General features: G+C 49.1%; 1 protein-coding gene and 1 non-coding gene across 22 annotated transcripts in view; one reads left to right on the forward strand and one right to left on the reverse strand.

The window, feature by feature from the left end:
* Window positions 1-26,062, reverse strand: part of CLASP1 (cytoplasmic linker associated protein 1) — a 442,952-nt gene that overhangs the window by 353,747 nt on the left and 63,143 nt on the right. For all 21 annotated transcript variants that reach the window (XM_038747595.1, XM_038747592.1, XM_038747590.1 and 18 more), the window contains exon 2: window positions 1,771-1,849. In XM_038747595.1, coding sequence (XP_038603523.1) covers window positions 1,771-1,849 — 79 coding nt within the window. The remainder of the gene's footprint in view (window positions 1-1,770; window positions 1,850-26,062) is intronic.
* LOC119936002 lies at window positions 6,099-6,224 on the forward strand. Its single transcript, XR_005453601.1, has one exon. It is a non-coding gene; the product is annotated as a U4atac minor spliceosomal RNA (small nuclear RNA).

Genomic DNA, 26,062 nt, shown 5'->3' on the forward strand with positions numbered 1-26,062 from the left:
TCAATAAATACGATTGATGATTGATGATGACGGTCTCTATATGTTGCCAACTTGAACTTCCCAAGCGCTTAGTACAGTGCTCTGCACACAGTAAGCGCTCAATAAATACGATTGATTGATTGATTGATGGATGGATGGATGATGATGGTGGCATTTATTAAGCGCTTACTATGTGCAAAGCACTGTTCTAAGCGCTGGGGAGGATACAAGGCGATCAGGTTGTCCCACGGAGGGGGCTCACAATCCCAATCCCCATTTTCCAGATGAGGTAACTGAGGCACAGAGAAGTGAAGTGACTTGCCCAAAGTCACACAGCTAAGTGGCGGAGCCAGGATTTGAACCCATGACCTCGGACTCCAAAGCCCGGGCTCTTTCCGCTAGACCCCGCAGCTTCTTATTCTTAGGCCTGTCTTCCTGTGAGAATGGGTTCCGCGTGTTCACCATGGAGGAGAGTAGTACTATGACAATAATAATTGTACTTGTTAAGCCCTTACTATGTACCAAACGCTGTTCTACATTCTGGGGTAGATACAAGTTAATTCCCAGACTGAGCCCCCTTCTTCCTCTCCCTCTTCTCCCCCTCCCTGCCTTACCTCCTTCCCCTCCCCACAGCACCTGTATATATGTATATATGTTTGTACATATTTATTACACTATTTATTCATTTTACTTGTACATACTTATTCTATTTATTTTGTTTTGTTAATATGTTTTGTTATGTTCCCTGTCTCCCCCTTCTAGACTGTGAGCCCGCTGTTGGGTAGGGACTGTCTCTAGATGTTGCCGACTTGGACTTCCCAAGCGCTTAGTCCAGTGCTCTGCACACAGTAAGCGCTCAATAAATACGATTGATTGACTGATTGATTATGCTATTTATTTATTTTACTTGTACATATTTATTCTATTTATTTTATTTTGATAATATGGTTTGTTTTGTTGTCTGTCTCCCCCTTCTAGACTGTGAGCCCGCTGTTGGGTAGGGACCGTCTCTCTATGTTGCCGACTTGTACTTCCCAAGCGCTCAGTACAGTGCTCTGCACACGGTAAGCGCTCAATAAATATGATTGATTGATTATGCTATTCATTTATTTTACTTGTACATATTTATTCTATTAATTTTATTTTGTTAATATGTTTTGTTTTGTTCTCTGTCTCCCCCTTTTAGACTGTGAGCCTGCTGTTATGTAGGGACCGTCTCTATATGTTGTAAACTTGGACTTCCCAAGCGCTTAGTACAGTGCTCTGCACACAGTAAGCGCTCAATAAATACGATTGATTGACTGATTGATTAAGCTATTTATTTATTTTACTTGTACATATTTATTCTTTTTATTTTATTTTGTTAATATGTTTTGTTTTGTCATCTGTCTCCCCCTTCTAGTCTGTGAGCCCGCTGTCGGGTAGGGACCGTCTCTAGATGTTGCCGACTTGGACTTCCCAAGCGCTTAGTCCAGTGCTCTGCACACAGTAAGCGCTCAATAAATACGATTAAATGAATGAATGAATAGGATCTAAATGCTTCCTCTGGGATCCTGATGACCTAGAAGCGCTCTGCAAGTCCGGAGGCCGGGGCAAGGATCTGAGGAAACGGCAGGGTGAAAGGGAGACGATCTTTTAGACTGTGAGCCCACTGTTGGGTAGGGACTGTCTCTATATGTTGCCAATTTGTACTTCCCAAGCGCTTAGTACAGTGCTCTGCACATAGTAAGCGCTCAATAAATACGATTGATGATGATGATGATCGGTGTGGTTCACGAAGCAGCATCTCACCTGTACCGATCTGCGCTTTGAAGCGGTCCTGCAATCGGGTGACGAGCGCGGACAGGATGTCCACCCCAAGGAGAGCCACCTGCAGCGGGGAAGAGACCAAGGGTGAAATTAACAATAATTATAATAATTAATAATAATAATAATAATAACAATGGCATTTGTTAAGCGCTTACTATGTGCAAATCACTGTTCTAAACGCTGGGGAGGACACAAGGTGATCAGGTTGTTCCACGGGGGGCTCACAGTCCTCATCCCCATTTTCCAGATGAGGGAACTGAGGCCCAGAGAAGTGAAATGACTTGCCCAAAGTCACACAGCTGTCAAGTGGCGGGACAGGGACTGTGTCCAACCTGATTTGCTTGCCTCTAGCCCGGACGCTTAGTACAGTGCATGGCACATAGTAACTGCTTAACAAATACCATGAAAAAAGTGCTTACAACCATCTTATAATAATAATAATAATAATAATAATGGCATTTATTAAGCAGTTAGTATGTGCAAAGCACGGTTCTAAGCGCTGGGGAGGTTCCAAGGTGATCAGGTTGTCCCACGGGGGACTCACAGTCTTCATCCCCATTTTCCAGATGAGGGAACTGAGGCCCAGAGAAGTGAAGTGACGTGCCCGAAGTCACACAGCTGACAAGTGGTGGGACAGGGACTGTGTCCAACCTGATTTGCTTGTCTCTACCCCGGGCGCTTAGTACAGTGCCTGGCACATAGTAACTGCTTAACAAATAGCATGAAAAAAGTGCTTACAACCGTCTTATAATAAAAATAATAATAATAACAATGGCATTTATTAAGCAGTTACTATGTGCAAAGCACAGTTCTAAGCGCTGGGGAGGTTACAAGGTGATCAGGTTGTCCCACGGGGGACTCACAGTCTTCATCCCCATTTTCCAGATGAGGGAACTGAGGCCCAGAGAAGTGAAGTGACTTGCCCAAAGTCACACGGCTGACAAGTGGCGGGACAGGGGCTGTGTCCAACCTGATTTGCTTGTCTGTACCCCAGGCGCTTAGTACAGTGCCTGGCACATAGTAACTGCTTAACAAATACCATGAAAAAAGTGCTTAGAACCAGCTTATAATAATAATAATGATGATGAATGTGTCTGTTCATTGTTGTAGTTTACTCTCCCAAGCGTTTAGTACAGTGCTCTGTACTCAGTAAGCGCTCAGTAAATACAACCGACTGACTGACTGTGAGCCCTATATGGGACAGGGACTGTGTCCAACCCGATTTGCTTGTCTCTATGCCAGGCGCTTAGTACAGTGCCTGGCACATAGTAAGTAACTGCTGAACAAATACCATCAAAAAAGTGCTTACAACCATCTTATACTAACAATAATAATAATAATAATAATAATGATGGCACTTATAAGCAAATGCCAACTTGTACTTCCCAAGCGCTTAGTACAGTGCTCTGCACACAGTAAGCACTCAATAAATACGATTGATTAACTGATTAAGCAGTTAGTATATACAAAGCACTGTTCTAAGCACTGGGGAAGTTACAAGGTGATCAGGTTGCTGCATGGGGGGCTCACGGTCTTCATCCCCATTTTCCAGATGAGGGAACTGAGGCCCAGAGAGGTGAAGTGACTCACCCAAAGTCACACAGCTAAGTGGTGGAGCCGGGATTTGAACCCATGACCTCTGACTCCCGAGCCCGGGCTCCTTCCACTGAGCCACACTACCACCTGCCTGTCACCCTCCCAGAGTACCCCAATCAATGGATTCATTTTTGACTTATCCTTTATTTAAGAAGCAGCCTGGTTCAGTGAAAAGAGCCCGGGCTTTGGAGTCAGAGGTCATGGGTTCGAATCCCGACTCCGCCACATGACGGCTGTGTGACCTTAGGCAAGTCACTTCACCTCTCTGAGCCTCAGTTACCTCACCTGTAAAATGGGGATTGATTGGGAGCCCCACGTGGGGCAACTTGATCACCTTGCATCCCCCCCAGCGCTTAGAACAGTGCTCTGCACATAGTAAGCGCTTAACAAATGCCATTATTATTATTATTATTATTATTCGAGCGCAGGCTGTGTGCAGAGCACTGTACTAAGCGCTTGCGACAGTACAACAAAACGGCGACATTCCCTGCCCACCATGAGCTCACAGTCTGGGGCGGGGAATGGGACACATCATCACAAGTGTATTAATTTATTCATGGAGCCGTATTTATTGAGCTCTTATGCAAATGAGACTGGGGTGGTGCATTGTGGGCGTGGCGGGCATGGTAGGCCCTGCTTCCATGCAAATTAGCCCCTATGCAAATTAGCCCCTACGTTGCCAACTTGTACTTCCCAAACGCTCAGTACGCTGCTCCGCACACAGTAAGCGCTCCATAAATACGACTGAATGAATGAGTAAAAGCGCGGTGCATTGTGGGCGCGGCACGCTGAAGCGGGGCCAGGCGAGTCCAGGCCCCGCCCCCTATGCAAATGAGGTTGTGGCGGTGCATTGTGGGCGCGGCATGCTGCGGCGGGCGCGGCAGGCCCCGCTCCTATGCGAATGAAGCCGTGGCGCGCGGTGCACTGTGGGCGCGACCTGCCAAGCCCCGCTCCTTATCATAACAATAATAGGCATTTGTTAAGCACTTACTAGCCCTCCTCATTAATCGCGTTTAATGAGCGCTTACTATGTGCGAAGTACTGTTTTAGGTGCTGGGGTAGGCTGCAGGGTGATCAGGTTGTCCCACGTGGGCTCACAGTCCTAATCCCCATTTTACAGATGAGGTCACTGAGGCCCAGAGAAGCGAAGTGACTTGCCTAAGATCACCCACAGCTGATGTGGCCGAGTCGGAATTCGAACCCATGACCTCTGACTCCAAAGCCCGTGCTCTTTCCACTGAGCCACGCTGCTTCTCCTTATGCAAATGAGGCGCTGAGGCAGGACTCGAGTTGCTTTTTTTTTTATTTGTTACGCGCTCACTATGTGCAAAGCACTGTTCTAAGCGCTGGGGGGCTCCAAGGTGATCACCTTGTCACAGATGGGCTCACAGTCTTAATTCATTCATTAAGTAGTATTTATTGAGCGCTTACTGTGTGCAGAGCACTGGACTAAGCGCTTGGGAAGTACAAGCTGGCAACAATAGAGATGGTCCCTACGCAACAACAGGCTCGCAGTCTAGAAGGGGGTCACAGGCAACAAAACAAAACATGCGGACAGGTGTCAAGTCATCAGAATAAATAGAAATAAAGCTAGATGCACATCATTAAGAAAATAAATATGTATAGGTAAAATAGAGTAACAAATCTGTACAAAGTTGTTACAAAGTGACCCTTTTCCCATTCCAAACCAGTCCACAAGCGCTTAACAAATGCCATCATCATCATCATCACTGTGCTCCTCAAATGTCAAACTTCTCACTGTGCCTTCATCATCATCATCATCAATCGTATTTATTGAGCGCTTACTGTGTGCAGAACACTGTACTAAGTGCTTGGGAAGTACAATTTGGCACCATATAGAGACAGTCCCTACCCAACAGTGGGCTCACAGTCTAAAAGGGGGAGACAGAGAACAAAACAAAACATATTAACAAAATAAAATAAATAGAATAGATATGTACAAGTAAAACAAATAAGTAGAGTAATAATATGCCTTGTTCTCACAATAATAAGGCCCACTGTTGGGTAGGGACTATCTCTATATGTTGCCAACTTGTACTTCCCAAGAGCTTAGTGCAGTGCTCTGCACACAGTAAGTGCTCAATAAATACGATTGATGATGATGATAATGATAATGGTATTTGTTTAGTGCTTATTATGTGCCAAGCACTGTTCTAAGCGTTGGGGCAGTTACAGATGAGAAACAGAGGCCCAGAGAACTGACTTGCCCAAAGTCACACAGTTGACAGTGGGCGGAGTCGGGATTTGAACGCATGATCTCTGACTCCAAAGCCCGGGCTCTTTCCACCGAGCCACGCCGCTTCTCCGGGCCCCCTATGCAAATGAGGCTGCGGCGGTGCATTGTGGGCGCGGCGGGCCCCGCTGCTATGCAAATGAGGCCGTGCGGTGCATTGTGGGCGAGTCCATCCCCCTATGCAAATGAAGCCGTGGCAGTGCATTGTGGGCGCGGCGGCGGCGGGGCCGGCCGAGCCCCCTATGCAAATGAAGCCGTCGCGGTGCATTGTGGTCGCGACACGTTGGAGGGATGGAGCCGAGGCCGGGGCCGCCGGGGGTCCGCGCGGAGGGGGCCGGTCCGGGCCCTCCGTCTGTCCGTCCGTCCTTCCGTCACAGCCCCCTCCCCCCCGGCTCGGCCCTCACCGTAAGTAAAACCGACCCCTGCGGCGGACCCCTGCCCTCTCCCGCCTGCCCGCGTAACCGTCCTTCTCTCGGGGTGGCGCTACTGCCCCATGAACGACTAGTGAGGGCAGTACTGCTGACGCTCGGGCAACACATTCGCACCTGCGGGGTTTGCGCCTCGCACCGGTGCAATTTTTGGAACCAACCCACCACACTTTCTCGAAGAACACGTCGAAAACGTAAAGCTTGTAACACACCGCATCAATTGCACTTCCGCTGTTCACCCAACCGCGGTGCGTCAAGCCACAGCTTCTCACTCCCCGGCTTCAAAGCTGTGCTTCCTCACGCGCCCTCCGCTAACCTCCACACCGTGCCTCGACCCCCGGCCCACGTCCTCCCCCTGGCCTGGAATGCCCTCCCTCCGCACATAATAATAATAATGGCATTTATTAAGCGCTTACTATGTGCAAAGCACTGTGATAAGCGCTGGAATATCCGCCAGGCTAGCTCTCTTCCTCCCTTCAAATCCCCACTGAGAGCTCACCTCCTCCAGGCGGCCTTCCCACACTCAGCCCCCTCCTTCCTCCCCCTCTCCATCCCCTCCCCCGCCTTACCTCCTTCCCCTCCCCACAGCACCTGTATGTATATATATATTTACTTGTACATATCTATTCTATTTATTTTATTTTGTTAGTATGTTTGGTTTTGTTCTCTGTCTCCCCCTTTTAGACTGTGAGCCCACTGTTGGGTAGGGACCGTCTCTATATGTTGCCAATTTGTGCTTCCCAAGCGCTTAGTACAGTGCTGTGCACACAGTAAGCGCTCAATAAGTACGATTGATGATATATATGTTCGTGCCTATTTATTACTCTATTTTATTTGTACATATTTATTCTGTTTTATTTTGTTAATATGTTTTGTTTTGTTACTCTGTCTCCCCCTTCTAGACTGTGAGCCCGCTGTTGGGTAGGGACCATCTCCATATGTTGCCAACTTGGACTTCCCAAGCGCTTAGTCCAGTGCTCGGCACACAGTAAGCGCCCAATAAATACGACTGACTGACAATGAATGAATGAATTGCTAAAGTCCGTCCTTTTCGCTGCATCCAAACGGAGACCACCTCGATGCAAGGACTTCTCCTACAGTGCTCTGCACACAGTAAGCGCTCAATAAATACGATTGAATGAATGTTGGGTAGGGACCGTCTCTAGATGTTGCCAACTTGGCCTTCCCAAGCGCTTAGTACAGTGCTCTGCACACACTAAGTGCTCAATACGATTGATTGAATGAATGAATTCATTCAATCGTATTTATTGATGTGCCCTCTGCCCATCTGCCAAGCTAGCTCTCTTCCTCCCTTCAAAGCCCTACTGAGAGTTCACCTCCTCCAGGAGGCCTTCCCACACTCAGCCCCCTCCTTCCCTTCCCCCACATAACCTGTACATATGTATATATGTTTGTACCTATTTATTACTCTTTTATTTTGTTAATATATTTTCTTTTGTTATCTGTCTCCCGCTTCTAGACTGTGAGCCCGCTTCTGGGTAGGGACCGTCTCTATATGTTGCCGACTTGTCCTTCCCAAGCGCTTGGTCCAGTGCTCTGCACACAGTAAGCGCTCAATAAATTCGATTGAATGACTGTTGGGTAGGGACCGTCTCTAGATGTCGTCGACTTGTACTTCCCAAGCGCTTAGTCCAGTGCTCTACACACCGTAAGCGCTCAATACGAATGAATGAATGTTGAATGAATGTTGAATGAATGTTGGGTAGGGACCGTCTCTAGATGTCGCCAACTTGTACATCCCAAGCGCTTAGTACAGTGCTCGGTACACAGTAAGCGCTCAATAAATGCGATTGAATGAAGGAATGAATGAGGTACTTCCCAGTTCCCCCCGCCAGGGGGCGCACATCGCTGCGGAGCTACCCCGCTACGCCCGCCATTCCTGCTGCGCCCGCCGCCAGGGGGAGCCCGCCGCCGCTCCCGTCCCGCCGCCAGGGGGAGCCCGCCGCCGCTCCCGTCCCGCCGCCAGGGGGCGCCAGCCGCCCCTCCCCTCCCGCCGCCAGGGGGAGCCCGCCGCCGCTCCCCTCCCGCCGCCCCTCCCCTCCCGCCGCCAGGGGGCGCCCGCCCCCTTCCCGTCCCGCCGCCAGGGGGCGCCCGCCGCCTCTCCCCACGGACCCGCCCACTTTCTTCATTCATTCATTCATTCATTCATTCATTCATTCATTCAATCGTATTTACTGAGCGCTTACGGTGTGCAGAGCACTGTGCTAAGCGCTTGGGACGTACAAGTTGGCAACATAGCTGCACACAATAAGCGCTTAATAAACAAGAAGCAGCGTGGCTCAGTGGAAAGAGCCCAGGCTTTGGAGTCGGAGGTCGCGGGTTCAAATCCCTCCTCCGCCAACTGTCCGCTGTGTGACCTTGGGCAAGTCACTTCACTTCTCTGGGCCTCAGTTCCCTCATCTGGAAAATGGGGATTAAGACTGGGAGCCCCCCGTGGGACAAGCTGATCACCTTGTAACCTCCCCAGCGCTTAGAACAGTGCTTTGCACATAGTAAGCGCTTAACAAATGCCATTATTATTTTTAGAGAAGCAGCGTGGCTCAGTGGAAAGAGCCCGGGCTTTGGAGTCGGAGGTCGCGGGTTCAAATCCCGGCTCCGCCAACTGTCAGCTGTGTGACTTTGGGAAAGTCACTTCACTTCTCTGGGCCTCAGTTCCCTCATCTGGAAAATGGGGATTAAAACTGTGAGGCCCCCGTGGGACAAGCTGATCACCTTGTAACCTCCCCAGCGCTTAGAGCAGTGCTTTGCACATAGTAAGTGCTTAATAAATGCCATTATTATGATTGAATGAATGAATCTGCATCCGTGTGGCTCACAGACAGCGGGGCGTAATCAATGTGTGGCTCATTATTTTCTCTCACTCATTCATTCATTCATTCATTCATTCAATTGTATTTATTGAGCGCTTACTGTGTGCAGAGCACTGTACTAAGCGCTTGGGAAGTACAAGTTGGTGACATCCAGAGATGGTCCCTCTCCAACAGCGGGCTCACTCTCCTTTGTAGGGGTAGAGGGGTTCAGAGTAACTGAATAATAGGAGCGAGGGAAAATAAAAACCCATTCAACTCCGGCTCTCGGACTAGATCAGGGTACCATCATCATCATCAATCGTATTTATTGAGCGCTTACTATGTGCAGAGCACTGTACTAAGCGCTTGGGAAGTACAAATCGGCAACATATACAGACAGTCCCTACCCAACAGTGGGCTCACAGTCTAAAAGACTGCTACCATCTGCTTTAAATTCCACAATGTCCTTCGCGAAATAAAAACCACGCACAGGACACCAAACAAAACCACAAAGCGGAATGAAAACCGGGCTCTCCGCCCCATTCTTGGGATTAAAAAACCGGCAAACAATTTGTGAGCGGAGAAACCACCGATTTTCACGTCCAGAGGATTACAGGACGGCAGAGACCGGAGTTCCTCCCGCCTTTCGACGACTTAGGCCACGTTCGAAAACAAAACCATTAAAGAAATCAGCAAAACCTGGTTGTTATGATTAGATCTGGCCCAATGATAATCGCATTTAATTATTACGCTACTAATGACGTTTTATTTGGTGCTCGCTATGGACCAGGCAACTGCGCTGATGGGATCGGACGCTGGAGCTCGCAATCTAAAACCGGGGAGCAACTGGTGAAGAATCCCGGTTCACCCGTGAGGAAACTGAGGCCCGGGAAGTTAAATGACTTGTCCAAGGTAGCGAGGCGGGATTAGAAACCAATCAATCAATCAATCGTATTTATTGAGCACTTACTGTGTGCACAGCACTGTACTAAGCGCTTGGGAAGTACAAGATGGCAACATATAGAGACAGTCCCAACCCAACAGTGGGCTTACAGTCTAAACCCGTCCTGTCCTGTTGCTTGCAGGGTCACGACGATATCCTGGTTGGATCATTTCAACCAGGTGCTGAAGAGATCCTTCTAACAATAATAATAATAAAATACTAATAACTGTGGTGTCTGTTAGGCACTTACTATGTGCCAGGCACTGTACTGAGCGCTGGGGTGTATATATGTTTGTACATATTTTTTTTACTCTATTTTATTTGTACATATCTATCCTATTTATTTTATTTTGTTAGTATGTTTGGTTTTGTTCTCGGTCTCCCCCTTTTAGACTGTGAGCCCACTGTTGGGTAGGGACTGTCTCTAGATGTTGCCAATTTGTACTTCCCAAGCGCTTAGTACAGTGCTCTGCACATAGTAAGCGCTCAATAAATACGATTGATGATGATGATGGTGGGGTGGATACAGGCAGATCGGGCAGGACACAGTCCCTGTCCCATGTGGGGCTCACGGTGTCAACCCCATTTTACAGATGAGGGAACTGAGGCCCACAGAAGTGAGCGCTTAGTCCAGTGCTCTGCACGCAGTAGGCGCTCAATAAATACGATTGAATGAATGAAGTGACTTGCCCAAGATGACACAGCAGACTAGTGATGGAGCTGGGATTAGAACCCAGGACCTTCTCACTCCCAGGTTCATGCTCTATCTCCAGCGCTTAGAACAGCGCTTTGTACATTGTAAGAGCTTAACAAATGCCATTACTGTCATTATGTCATATTATATCATATTATCATTATGTCATATAATTATGACATATTACTGTCATTACTCTCCCCCTCTTCCCCCTCCCCACCACCTTACCTCCTTCCCCTCCCCACAGCACCTGTATATATGGATATATGTTTCTACGTGTTTATTACTCTATTTATACGTATCTATTCTATTTATTTTATTTTGTTAGTATGTTTTGTTGTCTGTCTCCCCCTTCTAGACTGTGAGCCCACTGTTGGGTAGGGACCGTCTCTAGATGTTGCCAACTTGGACTTCCCAACTGCTTAGTACAGCGCTCTGCACACAGTAAGCGCTCAATAAATACGACAATAAATGAATGATTATCATGATTATAATTATTATTACCAACTCTATTGTCTCTTGTGTTGCTTTGTTTTTCTTCAGTATTTGTTAAGCACTAGGTGCCAAGCACTGTGCAGTCTTAATCCCCATTTCACAGACGGGGAACGAGGCTTAGAGAATCCAAGTCACTTGCCCAAGTCACACCTGTATATATGTATATACCTGTATATATCTTTGTACGCATTTATTACTCTATTTATTGATTTATTTGACTTGTACATATCTATTCTATTCATTTTATTTTGTTAATATGTTTGGTTTTGTTCTCTGTCTCCCCCATCTAGAGTGTGAGCCCGCTGTTGGGTAGGGACCGTCTCTAGATGTTGCCAACTTGTACTTCCCAAGCGCTTAGTACAGTGCTCAGCACACACAACTCTGTTGTCTCTTGTGTTGCTTTGTTTTTCTTCAGTATTTGTTAAGCACTATGTGCCAAGCACTGTGAAGTCTTAATCCCCATTTCACAGACAAGGAACTGAGGCTTCAGGAATCCAAGTCACTTGCCCAAGTCCCACCTGTATATATGTATATACCTGTATATACGTATATATGTTTGTACGTATTTATTACTCTATTTGACTTGTACATATCTATTCTATTCATTTTATTTTGTTAATATGTTTGGTTTTGTTCTCTGTCTCCCCCTTCTAGACTGTGAGCCCGCTGTTGGGTAGGGACTGTCTCTATATGTTGTCAACTTGGACTTCCCAAGCGCTTAGTCCAGTGCTCTGCACACAGTAAGCGCTCAATAAATACGATTGAATGAATGAATTATTATTATTATTACTAACTCGTCTCATGTTGCTTTGTTTTTCTTCAGTATTTGTTAAGCACTATGTGCCAAGCACTGTGCAGTCTTAATCCCCATTTCACAGACAAGGAACTGAGGCTTAGAGAATCCAAGTCACCTGCCCAAGTCACACCTGTATATATGTATATACTTGTATATATATATATATATGTTTGTACGTATTTATTACTCTATTTATTGATTTCTTTTTCTTGTGCATATCTATTCTATTCATTTTATTTTGTGAATATGTTTTGTTTTGTTCTCTGTCTCCCCCTTCTAGCCTGTGAGCCCGCTGTTGGGTAGGGACCGTCTCTAGATGTTGCCGACTTGTACTTCCCAAGCGCTTAGTCCAGTGCTCTGCACACAGTAAGTGCTCAATAAATACAATTGAATGAATGAATGATTATTATTACTAACTCTTGTCTCTTGTGTTGCTTTGTTTTTCTTCAGTATTTGTTAAGCGCTATGTGCCAAGCACTGTGCAGTGTTAATCCCCATTTCACAGACAGGGAACTGAGGCCTAGAGAATCCAAGTGACTTGCCCAAGGTCACAGGGGACACAAGTGGCCAAATCGGGAGAACAGTGCTCAGCGCTTAGAACAGTGCTTCGCACATAGTAAGCGCTTAACAAATACCATCATCATTATTATTAGAACCCAGGCTCTTTGGACTCCCGGACGCCCGCTTCTCCCAAGGGCTGAGTCCAGTGCTGTGCACACAGTGAGCGCTCAATAAATCCCACTGATTGCTCTCCCCTCCCGGTCACTGATATGAGCGAGGGTGGCGGGAACGACGCCGGAAACGGGAAGCGGCACGGCACGTTGGAGGGAACACAGGCCTGGGATCCAGAAGGTCATGGGTTCCAATCCCGACCCCGCCATGTGTCTGCTGGGTGACCCTGGGCAAGTCACTTCTCACTTCTCTCTTCACTTCTCCCCCTCTCCATCCCCCCCCCCCCCGCCTTCCCTCCTTCCCTTCCCCACAGCACCCGTATATATGTATATATGTTTGTACCTATTTATTACAGAGGTCATGGGTTCGAATCCCGGCTCTGCCCGTTGTCAGCTGTGTGACTTTGGGCAAGTCACTTCACTTCTCTGGGCCTCAGTTCCCTCATCTGTCAAATGGGGATGAAGACTGGGAGCCCCCCGTGGGACAACCTGATCACCTTGGAACCTCCCCAGCGCCTAGAACAGTGCTTTGCACATAGTAAACGCTTAATAAATGCCATCATTATTATTATTATTTATTTATTTTACTTGTATATATCTATTCCATTTATTTTATTTTGTTAATATGTTTGGTTTTGTTCTCTGTCTCCCCCTTCTAGACTGTGAGCCCGCTGTTGGGTAGGGACCGTCTCTAGATGTTGCCAACTTGTTCTTCCCAAGTGCTTAGTCCAGTGCTCTGCACACAGTAAGCGCTCAATAAATACAATTGATTGATTGATTGATTGATTCTCTGGGCCTGTTACCTCATCAGTAATAATAATAATAATAATAATAATAATAATGGCATTTGTTAAGCGCTTACTATGTGCAAAGCACTGTTCTAAGCGCTGGGGGGGATACAATGTGATCAAGTTGTCCCACGTGGGGCTCCCAGTCTTAATCCCCATGTTACAGATGAGGGAACTGAGGCTCAGAGAAGTGACTTGCCCAAGTTCACACAGCAGACTTGTGGCGGAGCCGGAATTCGAACCCATGGCCTCTGACTCCAAAGCCCGGGCTCTTTCCACTGAGCCACGCTGCTTCTCTAAAATGGGGATTGAGAGGGGGAGCCCCGTGTGGGACAGGGACTGTGCCCAACCTGATTTGTTTGCGCCCACCCCAGTGCTTAGTACAGTGCCTGGCACATAGTAAGCACTTAAATATCACAATTATTGTCATTATTATTATTATACGGGGATTCTGAGAGAGCAAGGGACGGGTCTCCCACAGTTCACTGGGTGCACGGTCCTGGGGAAAAAAATCCCGAGAGCCCGGCTCTGACAATCTGCCTCTCTAATGTACATATTTATTACTCTATTTATTTATTTATTTATTTATTTATTTTACTTGTGCATTTCTATCCTATTTATTTTATTTTGTTGGTATGTTTGGTTCTGTTCTCTGTCTCCCCCTTTTAGACTGTGAGCCCACTGTTGGGTAGGGACCGTCTCTATGTGTTGCCAATTTGTACTTCCCAAGCGCTTAGTACAGTGCTCTGCACATAGTAAGCGCTCAATAAATACGATTGATTGATTGATTGATTGATTGATAATCACGGGGAGAAATGCTTTGGCAACTGTGAGCCCACTGTCTCTCTACGTTGCCAACTTGGACTTCCCAAGCGCTTAGTCCAGCGCTCTGCACCCAGTAAGCGCTCAATAAGTACGATTGATCATCATCATCATCATCATCAATCGTATTTATTGAGCGCTTACTATGTGCAGAGCGCTGGACTAGGCGCTTGGGAAGTACAAATTGACAACGTATAGAGGCAGTCCCGACCCAACAGTGGGCTCACAGTCTAAAAGGGGGAGACAGAGAACAAAACCAAACGTACTAACGAAATAAAATAAATAGAATAGATGTGTACAAATAAAATAAATAAATAAATAGAGTAATTTGGCCGAACACAATCCTGCCTCCTCTACGGATGGGCGGAAAGGCCGAGAGAGATTCCCCAGCAGAAGCGCCTAATCCGAACCAGAAGTCCGAACGCGCTCCGGTTCTCTGCTCGCAGATGCTTCTTTGAAGTCTACAACTGTTGGTGCTTCATCAGAGAGGGCAAATACCCTTGGACGAGGAGGGATGGGGGCCATGAAGGGATAGAGAGCAGAAACCCTCAGTTTATCTCCCCATTTCCCTCCTTCCACTCCTCTCCAAACGCCTTGGATAGCAGGTGCATCTTTCATTCGTTCATTCATTCGATCGTATTTACTGAGCGCCTACTGTGTGCAGAGCACTGGACTAAATGCTTGGGAAATACAAATCGGCAACACATAGAGACGGTCCCTACCCGACAACGGGCTCGCAGTCTAGAAGGGGGAGACGGACAGCAAAACAAAACATGTAGACAGGCGTCGATTCCATCAGAATAAATAGAAGTATAGCTATATACACATCATTAATAGAATGTAGTAAATATGTACAAATAAAATAGAGTAATAAATATGACGGCGGGATAGGCGAGAACGAGGCACGGTGAGGAGATTAGTGGCGGAGGAGCGGAGGGTGCGGGATGGGCTGGAGAAGGACAGAAGGGAGGTGAGGTAGGAGGGGGCCAGGGGATGGATGGACAGCCTGGAAGCCCAGGGGGAGGAGTTTCTGCCTGATGCGGAGGTTGATTGGGAGCCACTGGAGATTTTTGAGGAGGGGAGTGATATGCCCAGAGCGTTTCTGGACAAAGACAATCCGGGCAGCAGCGTGAAGTATGGATTGAAGTGGAGAGAGACACGAGGATGGGAGATCAGAGAGAAGGCTGGTGCAGTAGTCCAGACGGGATAGGATGAGAGCTTGAACAAGCAGGGTAGCGGTTGGGATGGAGAGGAAAGGGCGGAGCTTGGCAATGTTGCGGAGCTGAGACCGGCAGGATTTGGTGACGGCTTGGATGTGAGGGGTGAACGAGAGAGCGGAGTCGAGGATGACACCAAGTTTCCTGGCTTGTGAGACGGGAAGGATGGTAGTGCCGTCAACAGAGATGGGAAAGTCAGGGAGAGGGCAGGGTTTGGGAGGGAAGACAAGGAGCTCAGTCTTGGACATGCTGAGCTTTAGGTGGCGGGCAGACATCCGGATGGAGATGTCCTGAAGGCAGGAGGAGATGCGAGCCTGGAGGGAGGGAGAGCAGGGGCGGAGATGTAGATTTGGGGGTCATCAGCGTTGGGATGATAGTTGAAGCCGTGGGAGCTTCAACTCTCTTCCACCCTTCCTCTCTTCCTCCCTTCAAGGCCCTACTGAGAGCTCACCTCCTCCAGGAGGCCTTCCCACACTCAGCCCCCTCCTTCCTCCCCATCTCCATCCCCCACCGCCTTACCTCCTTCCCCTCCCCACAGCACCTGTATATGTTTGTACGTATTTATTACTCATTTTATTTGTGCATATTTATTCTATTTATTTTATGTTGTTAATATGTGTTGTTCTGTTGTCTTTCTCCCTCTTCTAGCCTGTGAGCCCGCTGTTGGGTAGGGACCGTCTCTATACGTTGCCAACTTGTACTTCCCAAGCGCTTAGTCCAGTGCTCTGCACACAGTAAGCACTCAATAAATACGACTGAATGAATGAATGAAGTGGATAGAGCCCGGGCTTTGGAGTCAGAGGTCGTGGGTTCAAACCCTGGCTCCGCCAACTGTCAGCTGTGTGACTTTGGGCAAGTCACTTCACTTCTCTGGGCCTCAGTTCCCTCATCTGGAAAATGGGGACTGTGAGCCCCCCATGGGACAACCTGATCACCTTGTAACCTCCCCAGCGCTTAGAACAGTGCTTTGCACATAGGAAGCGCTTAATAAATGCCATTATTATTATTATTATTATTACTAAGCACTTGGAAAGTACAATTTGGCAACAGACAGAGACGATCGCTACCCAACAGCGGGTGAAGTGACTTGGCCTAGTTCACAAGGCAGGTAAGTGTCAGGCACACACAAACACACACGTATCCTTCAATAAAAGATGCGATTCCCTTATGCACTTATTTCTACCCTCATGTATATATTCTACGAATTAGAAACCGGGTTTCCTGAGTCCCAGCTCCATGCGGTTTTCACTAGACCACGAGGCTGCACCTGCGGATCACCAGGAGCGGATAGAGCATTGGCCTGGGATTCACAGGGCCCTGGGTTCCAATCCTGGCTCCGCCACTTGTCCGCTGTATGACCTTGGGCAAGTCCCTTTGGATTTGGCAAGCAGGAGGTCACACGGGGCTCACAGTCTCACTACCCATTTTACAGGTGAGGGAACTGAGGCTCAGAGAAGTTAAGTGACTTGCCCAAGGTCACACAGCAGACGTGTGGGGGAGCCGGGATTAGAACCCATGACCTCTGACTCCCAAGCCCGGAATAATAATAATGGTGATAATAATAATAATAATAATAATAATAATAATAATGGTATTTGTTAAGCGCTTACTAAGCGCCAAGTACTAAGCACTGGGGTAGATACAAGGTGATCAGGTTGTCCCACGTGCGGCTCATAGTCTCACTACCCATTGTACAGATGAGGTAACTGAGGCCTAGAGAAGTTAAGTGGCTTGCCCAAGGTCACACAGCAGACACGTGGGAGAGCCGGGATTAGAACCCATGACCTCTGACTCCCAAGCCCGGAAAAATAATAATAGTGATAATAATAATAATAATGGTATTTGTTAAGCGCTTACTAAGCGCCAAGTACTAAGCACTGGGGTAGATACAAGGTGATCAGGTTGTCCCACGTGGGGCTCATAGTCTCACTACCCATTTTACAGATGAGGTAACTGAGGCCTAGAGAAGTTAAGTGACTTGCCCAAGGTCACACAGCAGACATGTGGGGGAGCCGGGATTAGAACCCATGACCTCTGACTCCCAAGCCCGGAATAATAATAATAGTGATAATAATAATAATAATAATAATAATGGTATTTGTTAAGCGCTTACTAAGCGCCAAGTACTAAGCACTGGGGTAGATACAAGGTGATCAGGTTGTCCCACGTGGGGCTCATAGTCTCACTACCCATTTTACAGATGAGGGAACTGAGGCCTAGAGAAGTTAAGTGACTTGCCCAAGGTCACACAGCAGACATGTGGGGGAGCTGGGATTAGAACCCACAGCCTCTGACTCCCAAGCCTGGAATAATAATAATAGCGATAATAATAATAATAATGGTATTTGTTAAGCGCTTACTAAGCGCCAAGTACTAAGCACTGGGGTAGATACAAGGTGATCAGGTTGTCCCACGTGGGGCTCATAGTCTCACTACCCATTTTACAGATGATGAGGGAACTGAGGCTCAGAGAAGTTAAGTGACTTGCCCAAGGTCACACAGCAGACGTGGGGGAGCCGGGATTCGAACCCATGACCTCTGACTCCCAAGCCCGGAATAATAATAATAGTGATAATAATCATAATAATATTTGTTAAGCGCTTACTAAGCGCCAAGTACTAAGCACTGGGGTAGATCAAGGTGATCAGGTTGTCCCATGTGGGGCTCATAGTCTCACTACCCATTTTACAGATGATGAGGGAACTGAGGCTCAGAGAAGTGAAGTGACTTGCCCGAGGTCACCCAGCAGCCAAGCGATGGGGCCGAAATTAAAACCTGGGTCCTTCTGACTCTCAGGCCTGCGCTCTATCCACTAAACCACGCTGTTCGGTGGTAATAATAATAATGATGGCATTTGTTAAGCGCTTACTATGTGCAAAGCACTGTTCTAAGCGCTGGGATGGATACAAGGTGATCAGGTTGTCCCATGTGGGGCTCACAGTCTTCATGCCCATTCTACAGATGAGGTAACTGAGGCCCAGAGAAGTGAAGTGACTTGCCCAAAGTCACACAGCTGACAAGTGGCAGAGCCGGGATTTGAGCCCACGGCCTCTGACTCCAAAGCCCGGGACCTTTCCACTGAGCCACGCTGCTTCCCAGCGTGTATCCTCCCCAGCGCTTAGAACAGTGCTTCGCACATAGTAAACGCCAAATACCAAAATTATTAAATCATTATTAATGAATGAATGAATGAATGAATGTGAGGCCCTCCCCTATTAAACCCCATTTCCTCTTCTCCCACTCCCTAAGTCACCCTGACTCACTCCCTATATGCATCCTCCCTCCCTGATCACCTTGTACCTCCCCAGCACAGTGCTTTGCACATAGTAAGTGCCAAATACCAAAATTATTACATTATTATTATTATTGAATGAATGAATGAATGAATGTGAGGCCCTCCCCTATTAAACCCCATTTCCTCTTCTCCCACTCCCTTCTAAGTCACCCTGACTCACTCCCTATGTACATCCTCCCTCCCTGATCACCTTGTATCCTTCCCAGTGCTTAGAACAGTGCTTTGCACATAGTAAGTGCCAAATACCAAAATTATTAAATTATTATTATTGAATGAATGAATGAGGCCCCCCCCATTAAACCCCATTTCCTCTTCTCCCACTCCCTTCTGTCACCCCGACTCACTCCCTATGTGCATCCTCCCTCCCTGATCACCTTGTATCCTCCCCAGCGCAGTTCTTTGCACATAGTAAGCGCCAAATACCAAAATTATTTGGTAATAATAGGGCCTCCCCTATTTAATCCCATTTTCTCTTCTCCCACTCCCTTCTAAGTCATCCCGATTCACTCCCTATGTGCATCCTCCCTCCCTGAACACCCTGTATCCCCCCCAGCGCTTAGAACAGTGCTTTGCATATAGTAAGTGCCAAATACCAAAATTATTTAATTATTATTAATGAATGAATGAATGAATGAATGTGAGGCCCTCCCCTATTAAACCCCATTTCTTCTTCTCCCACTCCCTTCTAAGTCATCCCAACTCACTCCCTATGTACATCCTCCCTCCCTGATCACCCTGTATCCTCCCCAGCGCTTAGAACAGTGCTCTGCACATAATAAGCGCCAAATACCAAAATTATTTAATTATCATTATTATTGAATGAATGAATGAATGAATGTGAGGCCCTCCCCTATTAAACCCCATTTCCTCTTCTCCCACTCCCTTCTAAGTCACCCTGACTCACTCCCTACTTACATCCTCCCTCCCTGATCACCTTGCATCCTCCCCAGCGCTTAGAATAGTGATTTGCACATATTAAGCGCCAAATACCAAAATTATTTAATTATCATTATTATTGAATGAATGAATGAGAGGCCCTCCCCATTAAAGCCCATTTCCTCTTCTCCCACTCCCTTCTAAGTCACCCCGACTCACTCCCTACGTACATCCTCCCTCCCTGATCACCCTGTATCCTCCCCAGCGCTTAGAACAGGGCTTTGCACACAGTAAGCGCCAAATACCAAAATCATTAAATTATTATTATTATCATTGAATGAATGAGGTGAGGAGATGCCCTCCTGCCTCGCTCCTTTCCGTCCTCCTCCCCTCCCTCAAACAGGCTCCATCCATACTGTGTAACTTTTTGGCCCAGGCCTCGCTGATGGCCGTGGGCTCCCCATTAGCAGCGCCTTTTCCGCTCCTTCCTGCATTCCTTTTCCACTGAGCGCTTAGTACAGTGCTCTGCACCCAGTAAGCGCCCAATAAATACGACAATGAATGAATGAATGAATGAATCCATGCCAACAAAAGGGAAGTTAAGCGGGGTAAGTCAGCCCAGAAAACGAGGCGAAAACCGGGATTTGGGGAGTAGCAGTTATGATGTCATGCTGCAGTCCTGATTTTTCTTCTTTTTTTCCCCTCTTTCTCTCTCACAAGTGCCGGAACTGAGCTAATTGGCATTAATACGCAGGGGGTTTCAAGGGGCTCTAGCTCCAAGGGAGTAAAAGAAGAGCTAATTAGGGCAATTTGCCAGAGTTGTACTCAAGCGTCACCGAGACAAGGCATCCACTGCACTTTTCAATCAGCCAAGGGTATATAATGAGCACTTACTGTGTTCACAGCAGTGGACTAGGCTGTTGGGAGGGGATAGTACAACAATAAACGGACACTTTCCCTGCCCCCGGGAGCTTACAGTCTAGAGAGGAGGAGGCAGACATCAACGCAGATTAATCAATTAAAGATGTGGACACAAGTGTTGTGGAGAGGGGAGCGGGGTGACCCTTCCCCACAGCACCTGTATATATGTTTGTACATATTTATTACTCTATTTATTAATTTATTTATTTTACTTGTACCTATCTATCCTATTTATTTTATTTTGTTAGTATGTTTGGTTTTGTTCTCTGTCTCCCCCTTTTTGGACTGTGAGCCCACTGTTGGGTAGGGACGGTCTCTAGATGTTGCCAGCTTGTACTTCCCAAGCACTTAGTGCAGTGCTCTGCACATAGTCAGCGCTCAATAAATCCGATTGATGATGATGATGAAAAGGGGGTGAATCAGGGGATGCAGAAGGGAGGGGGAGATGAGGAAAAGTGGGGTTTCAGCTGGGAAGGCCTCTTGGAGAAGATGTAATAATAATAATAATGTTGGTGTTTGTTAAGCGCTTACTATGTGCCAAGCACTGTTCTAAACACTGGGGTAGATAAAAGGTATTCATGTTGCCCCCCATGGGGCTCATGGTCTTCATCCCCATTTTCCAGATGAGGGAACTGAGGCACAGAGAAGTTAAGTGACTCGTCCGAGGTCACACAGTTGAAAAGAGGCGGAGCCGGGATTAGAACCCACAACCACTGGCTCCCAAGCCCGGGCTCTCTCCACTAAGCCACGGTGCTCCTCTATAACGATGGCATTTGTTGAGCACTGGGGTAGATACAAGGTAATCAGGTTGTCCCGTGTGGGGCACACGGTCTTCATCCCCATTTTCCAGATGAGGGAACTGAGGCACAGAGAAGTTAAGTGACTCGCCTGAAGTCACACAGTTGAAAAGAGGTGGAGCCGGGATTAGAACCCACAACCACTGACTCCCAAGCCCGGGCTCTTTCCACTAAACCACGCTGCTCCTCTATAATGATGGCATTTGTTAAGCACTGGGGAGGATACAAGGTAATCAGGTTGTCCCGCGTGGGGCTCACAGTCTTCATCCCCATTTTCCAGATGAGGTAACAGGCACAGAGAAGTTAAGTGACTCACCCAAGGTCACACAGTTGAAAAGAGGCGGGGCAGGGATTAGAACCCACAACCACTGGCTCCCAAACCTGGGCTCTTTCCACTAAACCACGCTGCTTCTCTATAACGATGGCATTTGTTAAGCACTGGGGAGGATACAAGGTAATCAGGTTGTCCCGCGTGGGGCGCACGGTCTTCATCCCCATTTTGCAGATGAGGGAACTGAGGCACAGAGGAGTTAAGTGACTCACCCAAAGTCACACAGTTGAAAAGAGGCGGAGCCGGGATTAGAACCCACAACCACTGACTCCCAAGCCCAGGTTCTTTCCACTAAGCCACGCTGCTCCTCTATAATGATGGCATTTGTTAAGCACTGGGGTAGATACAAGGTAATCAGGTTGTCCCACGTGGGGCGCACGGTCTTCATCCCCATTTTACAGATGAGGGAACTGAGGCACAGAGAAGTTAAGTGACTCGCCCGAAGTCACACAGCTGAAAAGAGGCGGAGCCAGGATTAGAACCCACAACCACTGACTCCCAAACCCGGGCTCTTTCCACTAAGCCACGCCGCTCCTCTATAGTGATGGTATTTGTTAAGCACTGGGGTAGATACAAGGTAATCACGTTGTCCCGCGTGGGGCGAACGGTCTTCATCCCCGTTTTCCAGATGAGGGAACTGAGGCACAGAGGAGTTAAGTGACTCACCCAAGGTCACACAGTTGAAAAGAAGCGGAGCCGGGATTAGAACCCACAACCACTGACTCCCAAGCCCGGGCTCTTTCCACTAAGCCACGCTGCTCCTCTATAACAATGGCATTTGTTAAGCACTGGGGTAGATACAAGGTAATCAGGTTGTCCCGCATGGGGCTCACGGTCTTCATCCCCATTTTACAGATGAGGGAACTGAGGCACAGAGAAGTTAAGTGACTCGCCCGAGGTCACACAGTTGAAAAGAGGCGGCGCTGGGATTAGAACCCACAACCACTGACTCCCAAGCCCGGGCTCTTTCCACTAAGCCACGCTGCTCCTCTATAATGATGGTATTTGTTAAGCACTAGAAGGGGACCGTAATCCCCAGTTTACAGTAGCCTTGCCAACAAGAAACCCCGCTGTTACACCATCATCATCAATCGTATTAATTGAGCGCTTACTATGTGCAGAGCACTGTACTAAGCGCTTGGGAAGTACAAATTGGCAACACAACACCTGGACCTTGGGAGTCAGTGGTTGTGGGTTCTAATCCCAGCGCCGCCTCTTTTCAACTGTGTGACCTCGGGCGAGTCACTTAACTTCTCTGTGCCTCAGTTCCCTCATCTGTAAAATGGGGATGAAGACCGTGAGCCCCACGCGGGACAACCTGATTACCTTGTATCTACCCCACACCGCGAGGCCTTGCTGCTCCCGGAAGGATCCTCTCCTCAGAGCGCCGCCATAGACGCCCGGGACTCCGTTCCCGAGAGGCCCGCCCGCCCGCCATCACACCGCGAGGCCTTGCTGCTCCCGGAAGGATCCTCTCCTCAGAGCGCCGCCATAGACGCCCGGGACTCCTTCCCGAGAGGCCCGCCATCACACTGCGAGACGCCCGGGACTCCGTTCCCGAGAGGCCCGCCCGCCATCACACCGCGAGGCCTTGCTGCTCCCGGAAGGATCCTCTCCTCAGAGCGCCGCCATAGACGCCCGGGACTCCGTTCCCGAGAGGCCCGCCCGCCCGCCATCACACCGCGAGGCCTTGCTGCTCCCGGAAGGATCCTCTCCTCTGAGCGCCGCCATAGACGCCCGGGACTCCGTTCCCGAGAGGCCCGCCCGCCCGCCCACCCGCCATCACACCGCGAGACGCCCGGGACTCCGTTCCCGAGAGGCCCGCCCGCCATCACACCGCGCGGCCTTGCTGCTCCCGGAAGGTTCCTCTCCTCAAAGCGCGCCGCCATAGACGCCCAGGACTCCGTTCCCGAGAGGCCCTCCCGCCTGCCCCCATCACACAGCGCGGCCTTGCCGCTCCCGGAAGGCTCCTCTCCTCAGAGCGCTGCCATTGACGCCCGGGACTCCGTTCCCGAGAGGCCCGGCCGCCCGCCCTCCCGCCATCTCAGCGCCCCCACGGACGCCCCCCCTGCTTCCACCCCCCCCAACTTCGGAGGCCTTCCGTAAAGTGCCCCTCATCCCCCCCCCCCTTCCCGGTCCGGTCCTGACTGACTCTCCCCCCCGCCCGCCCCCAGGTAAAAAGCCCTTGTTAGCACCTTGTTAGCACCATGTTACATGTTACATTAACGACAACCTCATTCACACCTCCTCAGCCCTCCCATGCTAGTTGACTGTTCGCTCCCCTCCCCAGGTATCTCTGCTCCCTGACCCCCCTTAACTGGCCCACCCTACTCCAGCTCTTAATACTTTGTATCTGCTCTCTGTGGCATCATTGTCTGCCAATTCTATTATTGCCATAGCATATTGATTGCTCAACTACACCCTGTGATGCCATCGCCTACTTTTATCATTGCTACTGTTTTATTGCTTCTGCATCTCAATTGTTAACGCCCCGCGGTACTGTCACTCGCCCTGCTGACCTCACCATGAACTTTCAGTTCCCTTGCTCCCAACTGCCATTCCCATTCCTCACCTTCCCCTTCCCCTCTCCCACCCAGCTGTTTCCCTCCCTCTCACCCACCAAGACCGCTCCCCCTCAACCCCTACTAAGGATTCCTCTGTACCAGCGCAGGTCCTCCGCTTCTCCCTCCCGGCCCCCCTCCTCCCCTTCTCCCCGCCCCCACCCCATCCCAGTTCTCCTTTCCCATCGCCACGCCCCTTCCCACTCTCCCCGCCCAGGCCCCCGCCAACTCATCCCAATCCAAACCCTCCCCACCCCTCGCACCCTTCCCCCTCCCTCCCCTCCCTCGACAGCTGATGCCAAGTGTGGCCTCTGGAACCCCCGCTCCGTTTTAAGTAAGATCCCTTTCATCCTGGACCTTTTCCTTTCCAGTTCTCTACTCCTCCTCGCCCTAACTGAAACATGGCTGTCGCCGGACGACACGGTCTCTTCTGCTGCTCTCTGCAGTGCAGGCCTCTTCTTCTCCCACTCCCCCAGACTCACCGGAAAAGGAGGAGGTGTCGGTTTCCTTCTCGCCCCCCCAATGTCGCTTTCGCACTATCCCTCCTCCCCCTTCCCTTTCCTTCCCTTCCTTTGAAGCCCACATTATTCGCCTCTACCACCCCCTCCAGATTCTTGTAGCCGTCATCTACCGCCCTCCGGGCCCCACTTCCAACTTCTTTAACGACTTTGACCCCTTCCTCACATTCCTTCTCTCCTTCTCCATGCCCACTCTGATCCTCGGAGACTTCAATATCCACATGGATATCCCTAACGACTCCTCTGCCGCCCGCCTTCTATCTCTCCTTGACGCTGCCAACCTCTTCCTCCACCCCACCTCACCCACTCACCAACTTGGTCATACCCTCGACCTCATCATCTCCTACCGCTGCACTGTGTCCACCCGCACCAACTCTGTGATCCCTCTCTCTGATCATAATCTTCTCACCTGCCTCCTCACTCACACACCTTTCCCCCGTAAATCCGTATTACTCCCTCACAGAGATCTCCGCTCTCTGGACCCCACCCATCTTTCGGAGCGCCTCACACCCCACCTCGCCGCCCTCTCCTCTCTACCCAGTCTTGATGATCAGATTACTGTTCTCAACTCTACCCTTTCTACTCAGCTAGACTCGCTCGCTCCCCTTTCCCTTCGCCGCTCTCGCACCACTAACCCACAGCCCTGGATCACTGCCACTGTCCGCCTCCTTCGCTCTTATGCTCGAGCTGCCGAACGCTGCTGGCGAAAGTCTAAACACCATGCCAACCTCGTTCACTTCAAGTTTATCCTTTCCTGCCTTAACTCAGCCCTCTCTTCTGCCAGACAAAACTATTTCTCCTCCCTTATTGACACCCATGCCCATCACCCCCGCCAGCTCTTCCGTACATTCAACTCCCTTCTCAGGCCCCCGGTTCCTCCCCCTCCTCCTTCCCTCACCCCCAACGATCTGGCCTCCTACTTCATTAACAAAATTAAATCCATCAGGTCCGACCTCCCCAAAGTCTCTTCCCCCCTTTCTCCAACCCCCCGGCTCTCAACACTCTCTGCTACTCTCCCATCCTTCCCAGCGGTATCCTCAGAGGAACTCTCCTCCCTCCTCTCAAGTGCTACTCCGGCCACCTGTGCTTCTGACCCCATTCCCTCTCATCTTATGAAATCTCTCGCTCCATCCCTTCTCCCCTCCTTAACTTCCATCTTCAACCGCTCACTCTCCACTGGTTCCTTCCCCTCTGCCTTCAAACATGCCCATGTCTCTCCCATCCTAAAAAAACCCTCTCTTGACCCCACCTCACCTTCTAGTTATCGTCCCATATCCCTCCTACCATTCCTTTCCAAACTCCTTGAACGAGTTGTCTACACGCGCTGCCTAGATTTCCTCAACAACAACTCTCTCCTCGACCCCCTCCAGTCTGGCTTCCGTCCCCTTCATTCCACGGAAACTGCGCTCTCAAAGATCACCAATGACCTCCTGCTTGCCAAATCCAACGGCTCATACTCTG

Source organism: Tachyglossus aculeatus, chromosome 1, assembly GCF_015852505.1.
Source record: "Tachyglossus aculeatus isolate mTacAcu1 chromosome 1, mTacAcu1.pri, whole genome shotgun sequence".
In the NCBI taxonomy this organism is placed as follows: Eukaryota; Metazoa; Chordata; class Mammalia; order Monotremata; family Tachyglossidae; genus Tachyglossus; species Tachyglossus aculeatus.